Consider the following 18,525-nt stretch of genomic DNA (forward strand, 5'->3'; position numbering starts at 1 on the left):
GGGAAAGTTGGCTCAACAGGCCCCACGGGTTCCAGGCCTGCTCTTCCTTTTCCAGTGGAATGTTATCAGGCTTGAAATACAAATGCTTCAGCCTGTTTCATATTGTTTTGGACATGTGTCAGCCTGCTAACTATCAGAACCACACAGTCACGAGGCTGTGAATGTTGAACAAAATTCTTGTTTATTTTTATAAAAGTTTGATTTCAGGTTAGCATGTTGGTTGAACTAAATATTCCACATTTTATTCATTTTCTATTTCTATGTAGGTCAGATTGGATTTTGCATGATTTAGGTCATTTCTTCCATCATCTTTACTGAACATTTTTTTGGATATAAATATTTAGTGCATTCATCAATGGAACTGAGATGCATCGTTCAGTCTTCTCTGCAAGGAGTCAGTGGCCGTTTATCTCTTCATACTGATGCTGTATGAATGAAGGCGTGTTTTAATTTGCCTGACAGTGTCTGTAGCGTAGTGATCTCACAAGTCAAGAGTCTTTACAAATGATTTAATTTACTTACATTAAAGGAATCTGAAGTGCATTCAGGAGTGTTTTCACATGTGTAGTTGTGTGTGTGTGTGTTACCACTGCAGTGATAGCTGTGACATCACAGTGTAACGAGAACTGTAACTGTGTTGATTCATCAGGGAAAGGAGGAGTTTGAGAAGAACCAAAGACAGCTGCTGGACAAAGGCAACATCATCCGACACAAGACGCAACTGGAACAGCAACAGGTGTGTGTGTGTGTGTGTGTGTGTGTGTGTGTGTGTGTGTGTGTGTGTGTGTGTGAGTGAGTGTTGGGGCGGGGGGGTATTTCCACAAGAAACGGAAATTTCTGCATGCTGAATAACGCTTACACAGTAAAGACTTCACACAACACTGAGTTTTATTTTGACTGCTACTGATCATGTTAAAATCTCCAAATAGGGCACACCACATGTGATCACATAAAAGACATGCCATATACCCAATTCTTGACCTGTCAGGTAAAGGATCAGGTAATAATCAAGCCCTCCCGTAAGCAGCAGCACAAAGAAACCTTTAAAAGTTCACACACCAGAATGTTCCTTTTTTTTTTGCTCCCGACCTTCTAGAGAGACGTGTGAAGAACCTCGATGACGATCTCCTCACCAACTTTGCTCATTTTATATTTGATTGCTAAAACCTTTTTTATAATGTTTGTCTGATCATTGACTATCCACCTGGACCACAATAAACGTTCTGGGTAAAGATGGACAGAAGGCTGCCTGGGAAAGACCAGGCCTCTGTGTCCAGAAGTTGATCTAACAGTAATGGGCAACGTTGTTAATAATGGCATCGTCCTCATACATGTCCTGCACTGCTCTAACATACTTCTCTGCCACTCCAGACTTCCTCATACAATACCACAGTTCCTCTCTGGGCACCCTGTCATCAGCTTTCTCCAGATCTACAAAAACACAATGCAGCTCCCTCTGGCCTTCTCTGTACTTCACTATCAACATCCTCAAAGCAAATACTGCATCTGTAGTACTCTTTTTTTGGCATGAAACCATACTGCTGCTCACAAATGTTCACTTCTGCCCTTAGTCTAGCTTCAACTACTCTTTCCCATAACTTCATTGTATAGCCATTCAGCTTTATTCCTCTGTAGTTGCCACAACTCTGCACATCTCCTTTGGTTCTTAAAAATGGGCACCAGCACACTTTTCCTCCATTCCTCAGGCATCTTCTCACTATCTAAGATCCTGTTGAACAACCCAGTCAGAAACTACTGCCACCTCTCCTAGACACTTCCAAACCTCCACAGGTGTATCATCAGGACCGACAGCCTTTCCACTCTTCATCCTTTTCAGTGCCCTCCTCACTTCATCCTGACTAATCTTTGCTACATCCTGGTCCACAACAGTCACCTCTTCTAGTCTTTGTTCTCTCTCATTTTCCACGTTCATCAACTCTTCAAAGTACTCTTTCCATCTTCCCATCACACTACTGGCACCTGTCAATAGACTTCCATCTCTATCCTTAATCACCCTAACCTGCTGCACGTCCTTCCCATCTCTGTCTCTCTGTCTTGCCAACCTGTATAGATCAGTCTCTCCCTCCTTACTGTCCAACCTAGCATACAAGTCATCATAAGCTTCTTGTTTGGCCTTTGCTACCTCTACCTTCACCTTACGCTGCATCTCCCTGTACTCCTGTCTACTCTCCTCAGTCCTCTCAGTGTCCCACTTCCTCTTAGCTAACCTCTTTCTCTGTATACACTCCTGTACCTCCTCATTCCACCACCAAGTCTCCTTATCTACTTTCCTTCCAAATGACACACCAAGTACTCTCCTACCTGTCTCCCTGATCACATTAGCTGTCGTTTTCCAGTCATCTGGAAGCACCTCCTGACCACCCAGAGCCTGTCTCAACTCCTTCCTAAAAGTCCTGCAACACTCTTCCTTTTTTAGCTTCCACCATTTCGTCCTCTGTCCTGCCGTTGCCCTCTTCATCTTTCTCACCACCAGTCATCCTACACACCACCATCCTATGCTGTTTGGTTGCACTCTCGCCCTACCACTACTTTGCAGTCACTGATCTCCTTCAGGTTACACCGTCTACACAAGATGTAGTCTACCTGTGTGCTCCTACCACCACTCTTATAGGTCACCCTATGTTCCTGCCTCGTCTGGAAGAAAGTATTCACTACAGCCAACAGTCAACTACCATCTGTCCTTCTGCATTCCTCTCCTGGATACCAAACCTGCCCATCACCTCCTCATCACCTCTGTTTCCTGCACCAACATGTCCATTGAAGTCTGCTCCAATGACAACTCTCTCACTTCTAGACATGCTGTGCATCACTTCATCAAAGTCTGACCAGAATTTTTCCTTCTCCTCCAGCTCACATCCTACCTGTGGAGCATACCCACTAACAACATTGAACATCACACCTTCTATTTCTAGCTTCAGACTCATCACTCTATCCGACACTCTTTTTACCTCCAGGACATTCCTAACAAACTCCTCCTTCAAGATAACTCCTACTCCATTTCTCTTCCTATCTACACCATGATAGAACAACTTGAACCCTGCTCCTAAAGTTCGAACCTTGCTACCTTTCCACCTGGTCTCCTGCACACACAGTATGTCTACCTTCCTCCTCTGCATCATGTCAACCAACTCTCTACCTTTTCCTGTCATAGTTTCAACATTCAACGTCCCTACTCTTAGTCCTACACTCTTGGCGCTCCTCCTTCTCTTTCTTCGAGCGAACGCACTTTCCTCCTCTCCTTCTTCGACCAACAGTAATCCAATTTCCACCGGTGCCCTGTAGGTCAACAGCGCCGATGGCGGTCGTTGTTAACCCGGGCCTCGACCGATCCGGTATGGAAGTCATAGGTTTGATTCACATCTTTGATTTGGCAATGCAGTCAGAAATTATTCCCCCTAAATTTCATGGAAAATTTGTTCGTTTACCTGTAGGTGAGTATTTACCTGACCTATCAAGATGCTGACTGAACGTCATCATTGCACAGGCGCATGTTCGGACGATCACAATTTGTGTGTCTGAAGAGCCACCATAGTAAAACTTCCATGAACCCATAACTAACATGGACAAGATCAAGTCCTTTTCCATCAGTTCCAGAGTGGAATCAGACACCATGTCTACTCTGGAACCAGTTGTCTGTGCTTTCACAGACAAACTACAGACTCTCAGACGGGAAACTGGTCCCGGAAGTAGAAGCATAACCTTCCGTGGAAACAAGAACCAGTGAACCTATGTCCTAGTGTGGAAATACTTTGTCATCCTGTCTTCTACTTTGATGCTCAACTCGATGGCAAAAAAAAAAGTGACATGACTCCTAATTTGTTTTAATCATTGCGGTCATTACAGTTTAGTGATGTAGCACTAGACTTGAGCAGCATCTTTGTTTTACAATCTTAATCCTCTTTGGTATCAGTACCAAGATAATATATTTAAATGTTACTTCATCAACTTCGTTAGCATACCATTTGTGCCTAGAGTGAATTTTATGTCAGCACCATATGTTTCAAAAGTTGGGAAACAAAGATCAGGACCGTTGCAGGGTACCGGAACATCCCACAGTCTGGCAAGCTTCTGGCGAGTTCTGTTACTGTCCACTGGCAGAGTGTTTGATGTTCATATTGAAAGGTAACTAACTACAGGTTTTGAACATATGAAGCCACCCAAGCAATACCTTTTTTTGTGTGGGGGGCGGGGGTGGGAGGGGACTTTTTTTTCCAGAAAGATGCTTAAGCCACATTTTTTTGGTCCTTATAGCATCTTAGCTTCAGAATGAAAAAGTCCTGGTATTAGAGTGGACTCTCTGTAGTCCAGACCTGTCGCCCTTTAGAAGTATGTTGTGTTATGAAGCACCAAACCCAACAGAGACATTTGACATTTGACTGCTGAGCAGCTGAAGTATAAAATAACATTTTCCATACTTTTGTACTTTTGGAGTCCGTTCTTCACAACGTGTGTCTTCCTTCCTGCCTGTCCTCCTGTCTCCGTCTGTCTGACCAACTCATCAACCATGTGCCATGACTCTGTTTCAACGATTTCAGCCCTTTTGGAGCACATTACCGTCATCATATTCAAAATGACTACCTGTCAGGAAAAAACTGTCAATTTTTCAATAGGAGTTGTAAACAGTTTGTTCTGAGTTATTTTTAGGTGAAACAGGATTTAGTCATACTTTTTGGAATACGGGTCGTATAATTAACCTTGTCCCTCCCCTCTTCTTCCAGATTAAACAGTTTGAACGCCTGGAGCAGGAAGTCAGCCGGCCAATCAACAATGACATGACTGGCTGGGTTCCATCCCCATATCACCCACTGGCCAATCAACTGGCCCAGAATGGCTCTGGAGGCTCATCCTCTTTTAAACTGTCCCATGGCGATCGACAGCTCCTCCTCTTCTACCAGGAGCAATGTGAGCAAAACGTTACCACGGTAACTAACGCCATCGATGCCTTCTTCTCTGCCATCAATTCCAACCAGCCACCCAAGATCTTTGTGGCACACAGCAAGTTCGTCATCCTCAGCGCTCACAAGCTGGTGTTCATCGGCGACACGCTGTCGCGTCAGTCCAAGTCTCCTGAGGTGAGGGGGCGGGTCGCTCAGAGCAGCAACACCCTCTGTGAAAAACTCAAAGACATTGTGATCAGCACAAAGACTGCAGCGCTTCAGTATCCGTCCCCTGCAGCAGTCAGAGAGATGACCGAGAGGGTGAAGGAACTGGCCGGGTGTACGCAACATTTCAGGATGGTGCTGGGACAGCTGCTGGTGCTGTAAAGGACCGGGTCAGAGGTCGCACAAACAGATTCCCAGGAATGTGGAGCGTTAAATCTTCCCTCTAGTGTGAGACGACCATGTGCACCCCTGCAGCGTGACAAAGGAGGACCCTGGAGCACAATTTGCTTCAGGCAGTCTCTGTACAGCAATCCAGCATGAGGTTGAACATCCTGTGTGCCTCAGCAGGGTGAGGTTTGGTGTCCCTCACACCCCTGAAATGTTGCTTGAGAAACCCTGTGGGGTCTAGAAGCCTTTCTGGAACGGGGGGACACGGACTTCACATCCATCCTCTGCTCCCTCCCCACTTCACCCTTCACTGGGACCATTTCTCCATTCCTCTGTGCGCTTTTTATTCTAAACAAACTAAAAGGAACATTTATCTTGAATGGGCTGGGCCAATGGTTGTAAAATAATCATTGTAAATATTTAAGTTACCTATTTAGTCAGAAAAGCAGAAAAAGGATCAACTCAAGAACTTCCAGTATATGAATAGAAATATATGATTCAGTTTCTGAAAACAGAAGAGATGAAAACATCAGTGTAGTTTTTAGACAACGATAATTGTTTTATTACTATAACATATTATTATAGCTCTGATTCTTGATCCTTTGTTATGGATGTGTAAATTCCAGAGACTGTATGACCGTATGTTGTATTACATATAGGTTCTTCTACATCCCTGCCAAAGGCACACTTTCCAAAAAATTCACTGGAGCACACAGCCATCTTTCACCTAACCTGATGGAATGGTCAGTTCTACACATTGTCTTGTTGGCTTTGTGTAGACACAGTATGTTATGCCTGTTGATCAATAAATTGGCCAAAAATTAAGATGAACTTTCTGTCATCTCAGTTTTCATTATGGAAAACGTCAGTAGGCATGTCTCAAAGGAACGTGTAAATAGTTGAAATGAAAATGGAATATTTTGTCTTGTGTTTTACAAAATAATTCATGATAATCAGTGCAATATACAGAATTACTAAAAATATTCTAATGGTATCCGGATATACAAGTTTAATCATCAGAAAGAACTCAATGCTATACTGTATATTGTGGTATGAAAAGGTTTGGTCACCCCTAATAATTTTCCAGATTTTCCCTTATAAATCACTGATTGTTCGGATTAACAATTTCAGTAAATATATCATATAGCAGATGAACAAAGAGGTGTTTGAGAAGTGAAATGAAGTTTATGGTATTTAGCAAACGTGTGTAACAATTATTTGAACAAAAGTAGGCAGGTGCATAAATTTGGGCACCTCAACACAAAAATTACATCAATATTTAATAGAGCCTTTTTTTGTAGAGCCTCTAAATGCTTTTTATAGCTTACACTGAGGGTCTGGATTTTGGTTGTTTATTTTTAACTACATGTATTTTTCTTCACAACACTTCTTCAGTTCGGTCAGTTTGATGGTTTCCAGCATGATCAGCATAAATCACACCAAAATTTTTTATAATATTCAGGTGACCCAGCTGAGTGAGATGGCTTATTCCAGAACATTGTACTTGTTCCTCTGCATGAATACCTCTGTAGAATTTGAACAGCGTTTAGGGTCGCTGTTTGTTAACGTATCCAGCCCCAGAATAAATTCAGCTTTGTCTCTAATTCTTAAACATTGTTTACAAGAATCTGTGGATACGGACTGGAATCTATGCAACCTTCAATTTTAACAAGATTGCCAGTACCTGCACTGGACGCACAGTCCCACAGCATGATGGAATCACCACCTAATTTTACCGTGGGAAGCAAGTGTTTGTTTTGGAACATTGTTGTACAAATAAATTAATTGTAGTTTCATCAGACGAGAGCACTTCATTCCAAAATGAAGCTGGCTTGTCCAAATGCGCTTTAGCAGACCTCTATGGAAGAGCATCCCTTTTGTGCAAAGTGTGCTGAATAGTTGAACGATGCACAGCGACACCATCTACAGCAAGATGATGATATACTGTAGATCTTTGTAGCTGGTCTGTGGGATGACTTTGACTGTTTCGCCATCAGTCGCCTCTGCTTATCGGACATTTTTCCTGACTTGCCACTCCGGGCCCTAACTAGAACTGTGCCTGTTTTGTTCCATTTCCTCACTACAGTGGAAACTAAATCTTTGAAATTGTTTTTTGCATCCTTCCCCTAAAACCATGATGTTGAACAATCTTTGTTTTCAGGTCATTTGACAGTTGTAAGGGTCCTCTGTTGCCATTCTTTGTAGAAAATGAAAAGAGGACAACAACTTGCAATTGGCCACCATAAATACCCTTTCCTGTGATTGGTGTAGGTCAAGGGTCAGTGACCTTACTAAACAAATTTATGTTCCAATAATTAGTGCTAAAGGTATTCAAGTCAGTAACACAAGGGTGCCGAATTGTATGCACCTGCCTACTTTTGTTTAAATAATTACTGCACACTTTCTGTAAATCCTATAAATTTCATTTGACTTCTCAAATATTACTCAGTCTGCTATATAATGTATTTACATGAAATTGTTGATCCAAACAGCCAGTGATTTATAAAAGAGAATCTGGAAAATTATCATGGGTGCCTAAACTTTTTCATACCACTGTAGATGCACACTAAATTATCTAAAATTTGTAAATCAGATTGAGTTCCTTTTCCAAGGCTGCATTAAACCAAACAAATCAGGAAAGCCTAGAATTGTTTGGTTTTTATTTGCTTCTAATTGATTTAGTCTATAACCCAAGTGAATAAGTACAAATAGTGCTTTGGAAGCAAGACATACCTGAATCAGTGCTCAAGTTTACCTCTGTGCTGTCCATCCTGAGACCAACATGGTTCTGTGTTTGCACACATTGTGGACAAAGAGGGAAGGTAGAAGTTTGCTGGCCTCCGACAACACCTTGTAAATGTGATTTCTCTGAATATAATCATGAAAACCAAAACATCATGCAGATGAAACATTTCTGCTTTTCCCAGAATGTGCATCACAACTGAATATTGTTTTATCGATGTCTTCAGGGTGGGATTTATTGTCAACTTAGTACTTCAATTGCAAAACATCAATTTTTTCCATGCTGACCAGGGCATGGATTGCTAGACAAATGTGGAGACGTGCATGCTAGGCTAATTTTTAAGCTGTACAAACCTGCGGATCCTCTTTTCAGTGCAGCTTTAGGGACTGATGTGTCTGTTTTCATTTGGCTGAACCGGAACATAACAATTCAACTGGAGGGCTAACACTTGACTAAGTAGCCTCTCTCACCTTGCTCCAGAATCATAGGTATTTTTGTAAACTTTTTCAAAGTGTTCTGGCCTGATATTGAAAAGGTAAACAATGTTTTTAGCCCCTGTAAAGGGTTATTTTTTTATTCATTTTTATTTCTTCAACTGAACCAGTAACATTGAAGGAGCTTGTAAAAACACAATGTGTGCAAAAAACAATTACCACAATCCAAAATGACTCCTGTTTATTGGAAGGACACTTACTGATCGTTCTGCAAATGCCTCATTTTAATGACAGATGATCTTTATTATACAAGCTTTTACACAGAAACAATTTGTGTTTTTTTTATCCATTTTTAATAATAGGTAAGTCAGGACTCTTTCTTGCCAACATGAGCAGCAGGAATGATTACACATTAACATGTGACTTCCTGAGTATTGAGGTGGAATAGGGTAAAAAAAAATCTGCTCCTGCATTCCCACATCAAGGCCAACATTTCCACTGACCTTGACAGCCACCAGTTTGCTTATCAGGCAAAAGGATCTGCAGAGGATGCAGTGTGAACCTGACTAACCACCACTCTGTTAACGAGTTGTGGATTTCCCCACCAACAGACCGCAAAATGTCTGATTGGGCAACTGATGAAGTCAGAGATAACCAGCAGAAAAACCTGAGACTGGATTACTGTCAGCTATGAAGATGCATAAATTGTCATTTTGGTAAGCCTGGTGTGGACAGCTGTAGTTTACCATGGGATACTGTTGCCCCTCCAGTCCAAAAGTGTCCCACCATTTTGGTCATTGAGTGATGACATCACATTAAGCATACTACGTACGCTGTCCTGGGTGGACAAAGGAGCCTAGGGGTACGACAAACAAGAAAAAGGAATAAACAGTTGAAGTTGGTTCCATTAATACATAAATAATTACTGGGCTTGTGATACACTTGTGATGCAAAATTTTACACACTGCAAGAAAAACATGAACACAACTCCTACACATCCTTTACACGCAAGGCAAAATTGAACATATATGTTTGCAATGATGTGAACAGGTTAAGCTAGTCCATTCGTACATGTGCTTCAATCTACAATATACAGAAACATGCAGGAAGGAGGAGTAGGATGTGGGATGAGGATGAGGAGGGAGGGGTTGAGCAGAGGCTGATCATTACTGGTGAAATCTATCGCACACCATGTCTTTGTTGATGGACAAACAGTCTAATCCAATTTGAACAGCTTCTCTTAGGACATCCACAGAAGAGGACAGGTGATTGTTTCTTGCTGTACAACATTTGACATAAAGAATACTATAATATTACAATAAGTACAATGTCCACCAGAACACTATTTTTAATGGCTGTATGTGTTTGTAAGTACATTTTCCTCCTTGTAGAATGGAAAGACGACCAAATGAGAACGGAAGAACCGACATGAAGAATCAATAACTGTTGGCATGGCCTTTCAAAATAATGGATGCTGCATACTAAATTATCTTATGTAGTGGTTTTTAACAGAGGACAACTGATTTTGAAGTGATAGTTTGATTATGATGGTAAAGTCTGGGGTTTTGTGAATGTAGTTTGAATGTTTTGGATTTTGTTTTCAGACGGCAGAGGTTTCAAAAATGTGTATTTTTGTGGGAATCAGTAACAAATAGGTATCACAGAAACTGCCATTTTACCATTTATTTTTATTTGAATTTTTATCTGTGTAAAATAATTATTGGCTGATTATTTCAGGATCAAATAAAAGTAGTTTATCTTTGTTCATCATCCATTTACCCAGTACAGTACTTGGGTTTATGAACACAGTCGGGTTGTGTCACCGTAACTCAGACTGTCTGTCAACATAACACAATTGTCCTCATCCGTTACTGAAAATAAATTATTCTGTCTACTGCTGTAAACCAGTCACTCTACTGCTGTAAACCAGTCACTCTACTGCTGTTAACTAGTCTCTCTACTGCCTCTAACCAGTCTCTCCATGTCACCTCACCTCTTGCCCTCCCATGTCGGTGCGAACCCACCCGGGATGGAATGCTGTCACCAGGATGTTGTGCGTCTTGAAGTCCTCTGCTAGACAGCGGGTCAGCATGTTCAGCGCTGCCTGGTGATCAACAACAAAAAGCACATAAACAAAGTTTGAGAAAATAACATTCCCACTACACAGATGTGTCTGTGAAACCACAATACTTTCACTTTCTGAAAACAGACCATAAGTAGCCCGGTCTTAGAACCTTATATGATGTAGTGAGCCTATGGGGTGTTGAGTGTGTATTGACGGCACCTTGCTGGTCCTGTAAGGGTACATTGGCACCATAGAAAAGGTTTCTGGACATTTCTCTATAGAGGAAATGAAGGAGGAGATGTTGATGATGGCTGCCCTCCTGCATGACATTTTATTGCCTGAGAGGAAACAGACAAAGATATCCTGGATTATGTGATATGAACAACAGTAGACATTACATATTAATCAACACCTGGGATGCTAGCAGCGCTTTAGCTGAAAATATCTGAAGAACAGCAGCCCAGCCTCGTTTTTAACGGATCCAGGTTGGTACATACGTATATGTGTCCATAACAATTAAAAAAATAATATCAGCCTTTCTCCTTGTGTGTTTTTAATCACTATTCTACGTTTCCTCGTATTACAGCCTTACTCTCCATAACCAATAGCTTTCCTGTTCCTCTACATCTGCTGTTCTTCCTAGCCCAGCTAACGTCGGTCAAGACACTGGGTACTTGAACATCAACCATGGGTCATTTAGAGCCACTAAGCTCTGAGAAAGGAGAAAGGTTGTGACCCTTTTGAAGCAAAATGTTCTCTCTCACAGACGGTGATCTTATCATCATCTGAATCAATGGTACACACAAAAGCAATGTACCTAAAATAATAACACAAAAGAATTCTGATCATTCATGTCTTTACCAAACATATTCTATCAACATTCCAATTGGTAGCAGACAAAGACAAAGAACTGGTTGACCCGCTCTGCAGCCAGAACCCCAACCAGGCCCTTCTTGTAGCTGGATCCGGTCAGACTTTGTTTTAGCTTTTGTCTTGTGTTCTTTCCTGATAGTTCTATCTTAGTTTCATCCGTTCACATTTTACCAATAAGCTCTGCAGAGTGTCAGTGCGCTGTTTCACAAATCTGTGACTTAGATCAAGATCACCTTTTGTGATATTTTGATGCAGAAAACCATGAACCTCATCTGGTTCACATTCTTTTCCTTGATACTTTATGTTGCATGTCTTCTGGCCGTGGGTAGAAATCAGGGCTTTGAACCAGAATTTTTTGCCAATCGTTTTGTTCTGAACAGAAACGGAATTATAACGTTTCCGGCTTTGTGTTCCACCCATAGACGTTCCTGAACCGATTAGAACGAAAAAATAAAGTTCCTGAACCGGTTAATAATGTTCCTTTTAATATAAATATGTAGGTGCCGTATTTTGCGCACCGTAATACGCGCTTAAAAGCCTTAAAATTTCTCAAAAATCAACGCCGCTCCTTTTAACATTAAGCGTCTTATGTGTACACTGAGTTCAGAAATCTGTAAAGATGTTTTTGTGTGATTTTAGTCAGCGATCCTCCAGATCGACCATTGTCCACCGACATAGGACGTATTACGTCACTACGTACGCCGGCAGTGATGGACCAATTAGAGAACATGACGTGGGGCTCCGTCCGGCACACCTCCGGTAGGTACCGGTATAGGTTATATACCGGTACTGTACCGCAGGTATGCTGTTAACCACATTTGATTGGCTGAAGACCCCCGACAATGACGTCAGCGGAGAGACACGCTTACGACACAACATGTAAACTCCAGGCTATCAGTTCCAGTTGTTCCGGTTCACGTAAAGAGACCGGGGGGCTTTTTTCACGCTTCTCCATATCTCTTGATCTGTGAGTCCTTGCCCCCCCCCACACCACCGCTTCTTTCAGAAACACGTCAAGCAGCTGCATTCGGAGCTTGTCTTCATCCTGGAGGATTAACAAAAGAACTCCACCCGCTGGACATCGGTGTGAACAGAGCCTTTAAAGTTAAGCTGGGGCGTCGTGGAGCGATGGATGAGAGACGTGAACACACGTTTACCAGGACTGGGGGCAGTGCAGAGGAGTTACACCCCCACAATATGTGGTGGACTGTGGGTCCTGGACTAACGTGTCTGCTTCCACTTTTGTCCGATGTTTCTCTAAAGCATCTTTACCGGACAGACACCAGGAAACCAGACGGTCAGCGGTAGAGAAACTACAGAGATATTCAATGCAGACCGGAGATGAGGACTTCAAGGATTTAGAACAGATTTATCAAAAAATAAAGAAATAAAAACAGATTTAAAAAATAATGTTGGTGTATTTTAAAAAAAAATTTAGATACATAGTACAACACAGTCCAACCACGGTCACCTTTTTGCTTCCGTTAGCTAGCATGCTCCGAACAATAAAGTGCGCCGTGTGTCCGGTTAAAGTACAGAAATAAACTCCGTTATTTAGACTGCGTCTCTTTGTACAATGAGCTGAATGGTGCACAAAATACGTTAACTTAAGAACTTTAAATTGGAAACTAAAGCAATTAGTTTATATACTATAATTATAGATATGCCCCTACCCTACAGTAAACAGTACCACAGCACTACACCTCTGCTTTATGACAGTTATATCACTGTAGTTAAGGCTTATGCCTCCTACTTAGACACTACATGACATAAGACAAGAATAACTTCCACCATGTCATTTATTGCTGAACAACAGATCTTCATTGTTCTTCTCCCATAGCTCAGTATTGCTACAAAGCGCTGGCAGCACGGGAACACACTGCTCTGAAAATGACTGCAGCCAATGAGTTCATGTCTAAGTCATACATGTTCAGACTGACACACTGCAGTGTTTATCTGTAATGATTAATGGTGACTGGGAGACCTCCCTTTTCCTATCTGCTGATAGCCGCTACTTCCCTCTGCTCTCATCCTGCGTCCAGTGAATGACAGGAAGTGAAACGTGAGGTCAAATATTTTTTTAAAGAACGAAAAAAACCCGGTTTACAATTATTTTCTGTTCCGGAACGTTAAAAAATATAAAGTTTTCGGTTTTGTTTTTGTTCCATGAACCGGTTCAAAGCCCTGGTAGAAACTGAGGGAAACATGCCCAATCACAGCAAGAAACATTTAGCTGTGAGGATACATTGCTGACCAGTGCATCACCATTTATTCTTAATTTTTGTGTCTGTCTGGGATACAAATTCTAATATGACTTGAAAGAAAGGAGACTTACCCATACTCTCATCAGATGGGTGTCCCTCTGCTGCTCCTTTGAGAAGTGGAAGACACATCTGAAGGGAAGGAGGTGAGAGTTCCTGACTAGAGTTCAAACATGTTAACTTACTGTGTAATTATTACATTCTCACTCATTCTGGACAGTGTGGCTTGATCTTGTAACAGATATGGTGAAAATATAATAATTGAACCTACCATTAATTAATTTTATTTATTACATTTAATTAAAGTATCATACAAATCCCAATAAAGATTAAATAATAATCAAACATATAATATTTTTAATGTGTTTTGTTTCTTTCTTACTGCATCTGTTTCAGCAGTGAAAGAGACATGATAACTTTCAGAACCTTTTTTTTTGTTAAATGTTGGAAGAAATGCACATGTAAGGAAATTTAATAGTCATCAAAACATTTTTTTAAAAACCTGACTCATGCATGTGTGTCTGTGTGTGCAGCATAAACGCAGAGAAGTTAAGGAAAAACCAACCTTTGAAAGGAGAAATGGCCCCACCACATTGGTTTCGTATACCTCCATCATGTCCTTCTTCCCTGTCATTAACAGAAGTGCTGGTGCTGCAGGTTTATTGATTGCAGCGTTGTTGATGAGGATGTTCAACCCAGCAGCCCCAATCTTGTCACTCACAGCTTGGACAGCAGCTGCGACGCTTTCTTCATCTGCCATGTCTTCACATAGAAATGGACATCAGTGAGTTCTGGTTCAGTTTGTGAGCAGAGCATGGGTTTAAGTCAAGCTCCTACTGGCTACATGTGAGATATAGTAGAGACTGTAAAATTGAATGCCAAGCTGTAAGAAGTGTGGTGTCTTTTCATTTTCCACATTTTCAAATGCAATTAGGTTTTTAGCAAAAACCTAATTGCATTGAAAATGTTTGTTGTGTGTCTCTTATGTATCTTTAAAATTGAAAAGAGGGATTATTGTGTATGAATGATTGTTTTTGTGTCTCCATTTATGAGCCTGTGATGAACTGATGACTTGTCGAGAGTGAACCTGCTTCACGCCCAAACTCTGCAAGGAAACCCACCAACCAGGCTTCTTTTGGTTCTATGATCAGCAACTTCACTATAAAATCAAATCATTCATTCATGTTCCTGACCACTTAATCCGCTTTTGCCGGTTACAGGGTTTGCTGGAGCCTTTCCCAGCTGACTTTTGGGCAATAGGCTGAGGACACTCCGAGTGCAACGTCAGTGCACTGCAGAATTAAAAGATTATGATTCCTGTTTTACCAAAAATAATCATTCAGCATTTCAGATTGGTATTAACAGTTTCCAGCTGGAGAACCTGGAGAGAGCTTACACAGATGGAACAACATACAAACTCCAAACTTAAAAATCCCAGTGCTTGGATCTTAACCCACCTACCACAGTTCCACCTGCAACCAGCATTTCAAACAGTAATCAGACACCACTTTCACCCCTTTGTAGCTGCTAATTTGGGAAAAGGAATTTATTGCTCTGATGTAATTACAGCATTGTCACCTAGGTGATGGAGCCTCACTTGTTCTCACGTTGTTTCATGATTTCAGGCTGATCAAGCTTCTCCACCCATTCAGGCCTCACTTGGGGTCTGAGAAGCAGCTTCAAGCCTTAGACCATGTGATCCAAAGTTTGAACCACATTGTTTCTCTCATTTCATCTTCATTTCAAGCCCTTGTCCTCATCATGTCCTCATAATTCCAGCTTTGCTTTAGAGACTCTCTATCACTCTAGTACTTCTGTTCTTTACTTGGTTTACTTGCTTATGATGTAATCAGATCAGTTTGAGCATCAAAGCTGAAGTCACATAATTTGCATATCATTCAAATTAAGGCAAAAAAGCGGAACATTTCTGCAAGTACAGTACTATACAGTATATACCTATATGCATGTATAGAACAAACAACTGTGTAAAGACAGTATTTATAGAGTATGTGTTATGTTTACCTAGTTTGATTATAGTGATCTTTCCAGAATATTGAGCTGTGAGGTCCCTTAGGGCCTGAGGAACAGAAAGAACAAGAGATGTAGGAATTATTCCCTCATCATCCAGACAAATGATGAATAGCAGTATATTTTATTGGCTTTCATCGACTACTCCCTGAGAAGATCACAACACAAGAAGTTGATTTGCAAATGTGGTTGACACCTGAAGCAGCAGGTAACTGGGAGGGGGGGGTGCAGCTTAGACTTGTGTATTTTGTCTGGGCTGCTGACCAGCTAGGGAAAAGCGTGGAGTTACAGCTGAGAGTTGAGAACTCATCTAAGAATGGAAGCAGAGTGCAGTAGTCTTAAAACTTTTTTATTCCGTGGGTTCTTGTTATTGAGGTAATTAATGTTGGTAATGACAACAAGTCTAATACAGATATCCAGGCTTCCCCCAGGGTCCCTGAATGCCTGTAGTAAACAGGCCTTGCAACAGCGCAGCTAAGAAGAGCACAATCTTTCCCTGCCCTGTAATTTATATACAATTCAGATAAGGAATTTGCATGAGATGATATGATGTCCTCTGGTCCAATTACATTGTGACGAGTGTTCGGCCACCCCCTTCTCAGTGGGCGTTGGAATATGGTTTCTCAATAACTACCCAATCATCATTGTGCTTAGACATCAGTGCACATTCAATTCAACCAGTCTCGGTACATAAGTACACCCTGACTGGATGAGTACTGAGACTCAACAGTGATTATTACAATTTGAAAAATCATCCTTTGTAAACTTTGGGACTGGCCAATTAACCTGAATCGCATGTTTTTGGAGTCAGCTGGGACAGGCTCCACCACTCTGCGAGACGCGATGTTGGATGAAGCAGGTTTAGAAAATGAATGGATGGATCATTTGTAAAATAATAAAATAGCTGAATTTATCAGTCTGCTTCATCAGAAAACGTATTAAATGATGCATAAAATATCTTGAATGTGTTGGTTTTGTCAGATGTAGCCATACACAATCACAAAGAAGTGCATTTATGTGCATGTATTTTGATTTCATTAATATATTATGTGTGTGTGTGTGTACTGTGTGTGTGTGTATATATATATATAGTATATATACACAGTATATATACACAGTATATATACACAGTATATATATGCAGTGTATATATATATACAGTATATATACAGTGTATGTATATATATACACAACACACACACACACACAGTATATATATATATATATAATGTGTGTGTGTGTGTGTGTGTGTGTGTGTGTGTGTGTGTGTATGTATATATATATATATATATATATATACATATATATATATATATATATGTTGTTTAAGCAGGTAATGCTTAACAACACATGAAGTGCTTCCTCAGTCAGTCCCTTAAACCACAGGTAAATCATTAACTATCAGCCATATTTAAAGGTCCACAAGGTTCCAGAATCCATATGGAACTATTATGACCTACTATTATTGTTTTGGCATGTGTTTGTAGAATTTATATAATAATATGATATTGTGACGCTTATATCAGGTCTAGTGTGTGTTTATGTGTTAGTTTAGGGTCATGTCTTACCTCGGCCCTCGTTCCCTCTGGATCTCTACAGCAGGCGTAGATGTGACATTCTCCTCTGGTTGTTAATGCCAGCTGTCTGACCAGCTCCAAACCAATGCCTCTATTGGATCCAGTCACTAAAATATTGCCTCCCAGTTTCTCAGACATTTTTGCTGGCTGCTGTCGACGCTGAGACAACTATTATTTTCAAATAAAAGCTGAACATGCGTGAATGTGCAGTGTTCCTGTATTACACGTCCTGCGTGCGTCATGCACCTGATGTAGGCGTGTACTCGACAAGGAGGCAGGAATAAGACTATCACATTCTTGTGATGCAAGTGTGTGTTCCTTGTCACCTTTTACACATATGTAACACAGCTAGATCACTGTTGCCTTAGTTTCTTAGGTTTTTATTTGTCAACAATTTTTAAAAAAAAATACAGTAATTTAGAGCGAGAGCATGAGTGGAACTGTGATGTCAAGATATTTGGAAAGACTGTGGTTAACCAAAACTGCTGAAATTTAAAATGGACAAACCGACAGAAACGTGGGGATTTAGCAACTTCCTGTCAACAGGAACACTGGCTATACTACAAACAGCTAGTCAGGATGTGTTGACTCCCCTAACAGCCTAAATAGATGAGAAAAGAGCAATCAGTGTTCTTGTTGTTTCATTTTGAACATATGGCGTTGTCTGGTAGCAGGGTAGAAGGTTGGTAGGATTTGCTGGACTGAAGCCTCCTCTGGTGGCAGGTTATTAAGTTGGTAGGGTACTCTGAGTCTTGAAGAAACAACCAACCAAGCGACCACGGATTGATGCTGTCTCAATGCATTTTGGCCAAATGGCCAAAATTGAAAAATAAATAAATAAATAAAATGATGAGGGGGGCAGATGACTTCTGACAGCTAATGTGGAGCTACTGTTGTGCTTTTGTGAGGGGTCCATTTTAATAAAAATTATTTAACATAAAAAAAACCTCAAACTTGTCCCCTGGATAATTTCTCTGAACACAGGGAGTAAGATGCCTACAATTAGAGACAGTGGATGTTTTAAGTCAATCCCAATGCAGATCCCTCCCTCCAAACAAAGCTAGTTTTTTTTAGTGAGTAGCCTCCATCAGGAGCACTTCCTACTCAGGCTCTGCAAACCTGCTTTCTTCTTCATACTTGACATCTTCCTCTTTCCCCCAATGATTTAATTTTCTCCCACCAATAATCAATCAATAATGTCAATAATGTTCAGGCATATTTACATTGTATAAATATTTTAGTAACCTACCTCA

At 40.9% G+C, this 18,525-nt stretch overlaps 2 protein-coding genes across 5 annotated transcripts in view; one reads left to right on the forward strand and one right to left on the reverse strand.

The window, feature by feature from the left end:
* bcar1 (BCAR1 scaffold protein, Cas family member) overlaps positions 1-6,116 on the forward strand; it is a 40,633-nt gene extending 34,517 nt beyond the window's left edge. For all 3 annotated transcript variants that reach the window (XM_068312133.1, XM_068312134.1, XM_068312135.1), the window contains exons 7-8: positions 650-736; positions 4,740-6,116. In XM_068312133.1, coding sequence (XP_068168234.1) covers positions 650-736; positions 4,740-5,285 — 633 coding nt within the window. In that variant the 3' untranslated portion in view covers positions 5,286-6,116. The remainder of the gene's footprint in view (positions 1-649; positions 737-4,739) is intronic.
* Positions 6,117-6,247: 131 nt separating this feature from the next.
* Positions 6,248-17,510, reverse strand: LOC137593442 (C-signal-like). Of its 2 annotated transcripts, none has more exons than XM_068312136.1 (7): positions 17,264-17,510; positions 15,690-15,744; positions 14,233-14,429; positions 13,742-13,799; positions 10,753-10,871; positions 10,462-10,572; positions 6,248-9,324 (listed from the first exon to the last, which is right to left on the reverse strand). In XM_068312136.1, exons 1-7 carry the CDS (start codon positions 17,408-17,410, stop codon positions 9,211-9,213), a joined length of 801 nt encoding a protein of 266 aa, XP_068168237.1. In that variant the 5' UTR covers positions 17,411-17,510; the 3' UTR covers positions 6,248-9,210. The 2 variants fall into 2 exon arrangements, with proteins under 2 accessions (XP_068168237.1, XP_068168238.1); XM_068312137.1 differs by having other exon boundaries at positions 6,248-9,747.
* Between the last annotated feature and the right edge of the window lie 1,015 nt (positions 17,511-18,525).

The sequence above is a fragment of the Antennarius striatus genome, chromosome 4 (genome assembly GCF_040054535.1).
Source record: "Antennarius striatus isolate MH-2024 chromosome 4, ASM4005453v1, whole genome shotgun sequence".
Classification (NCBI taxonomy): Eukaryota; Metazoa; Chordata; class Actinopteri; order Lophiiformes; family Antennariidae; genus Antennarius; species Antennarius striatus.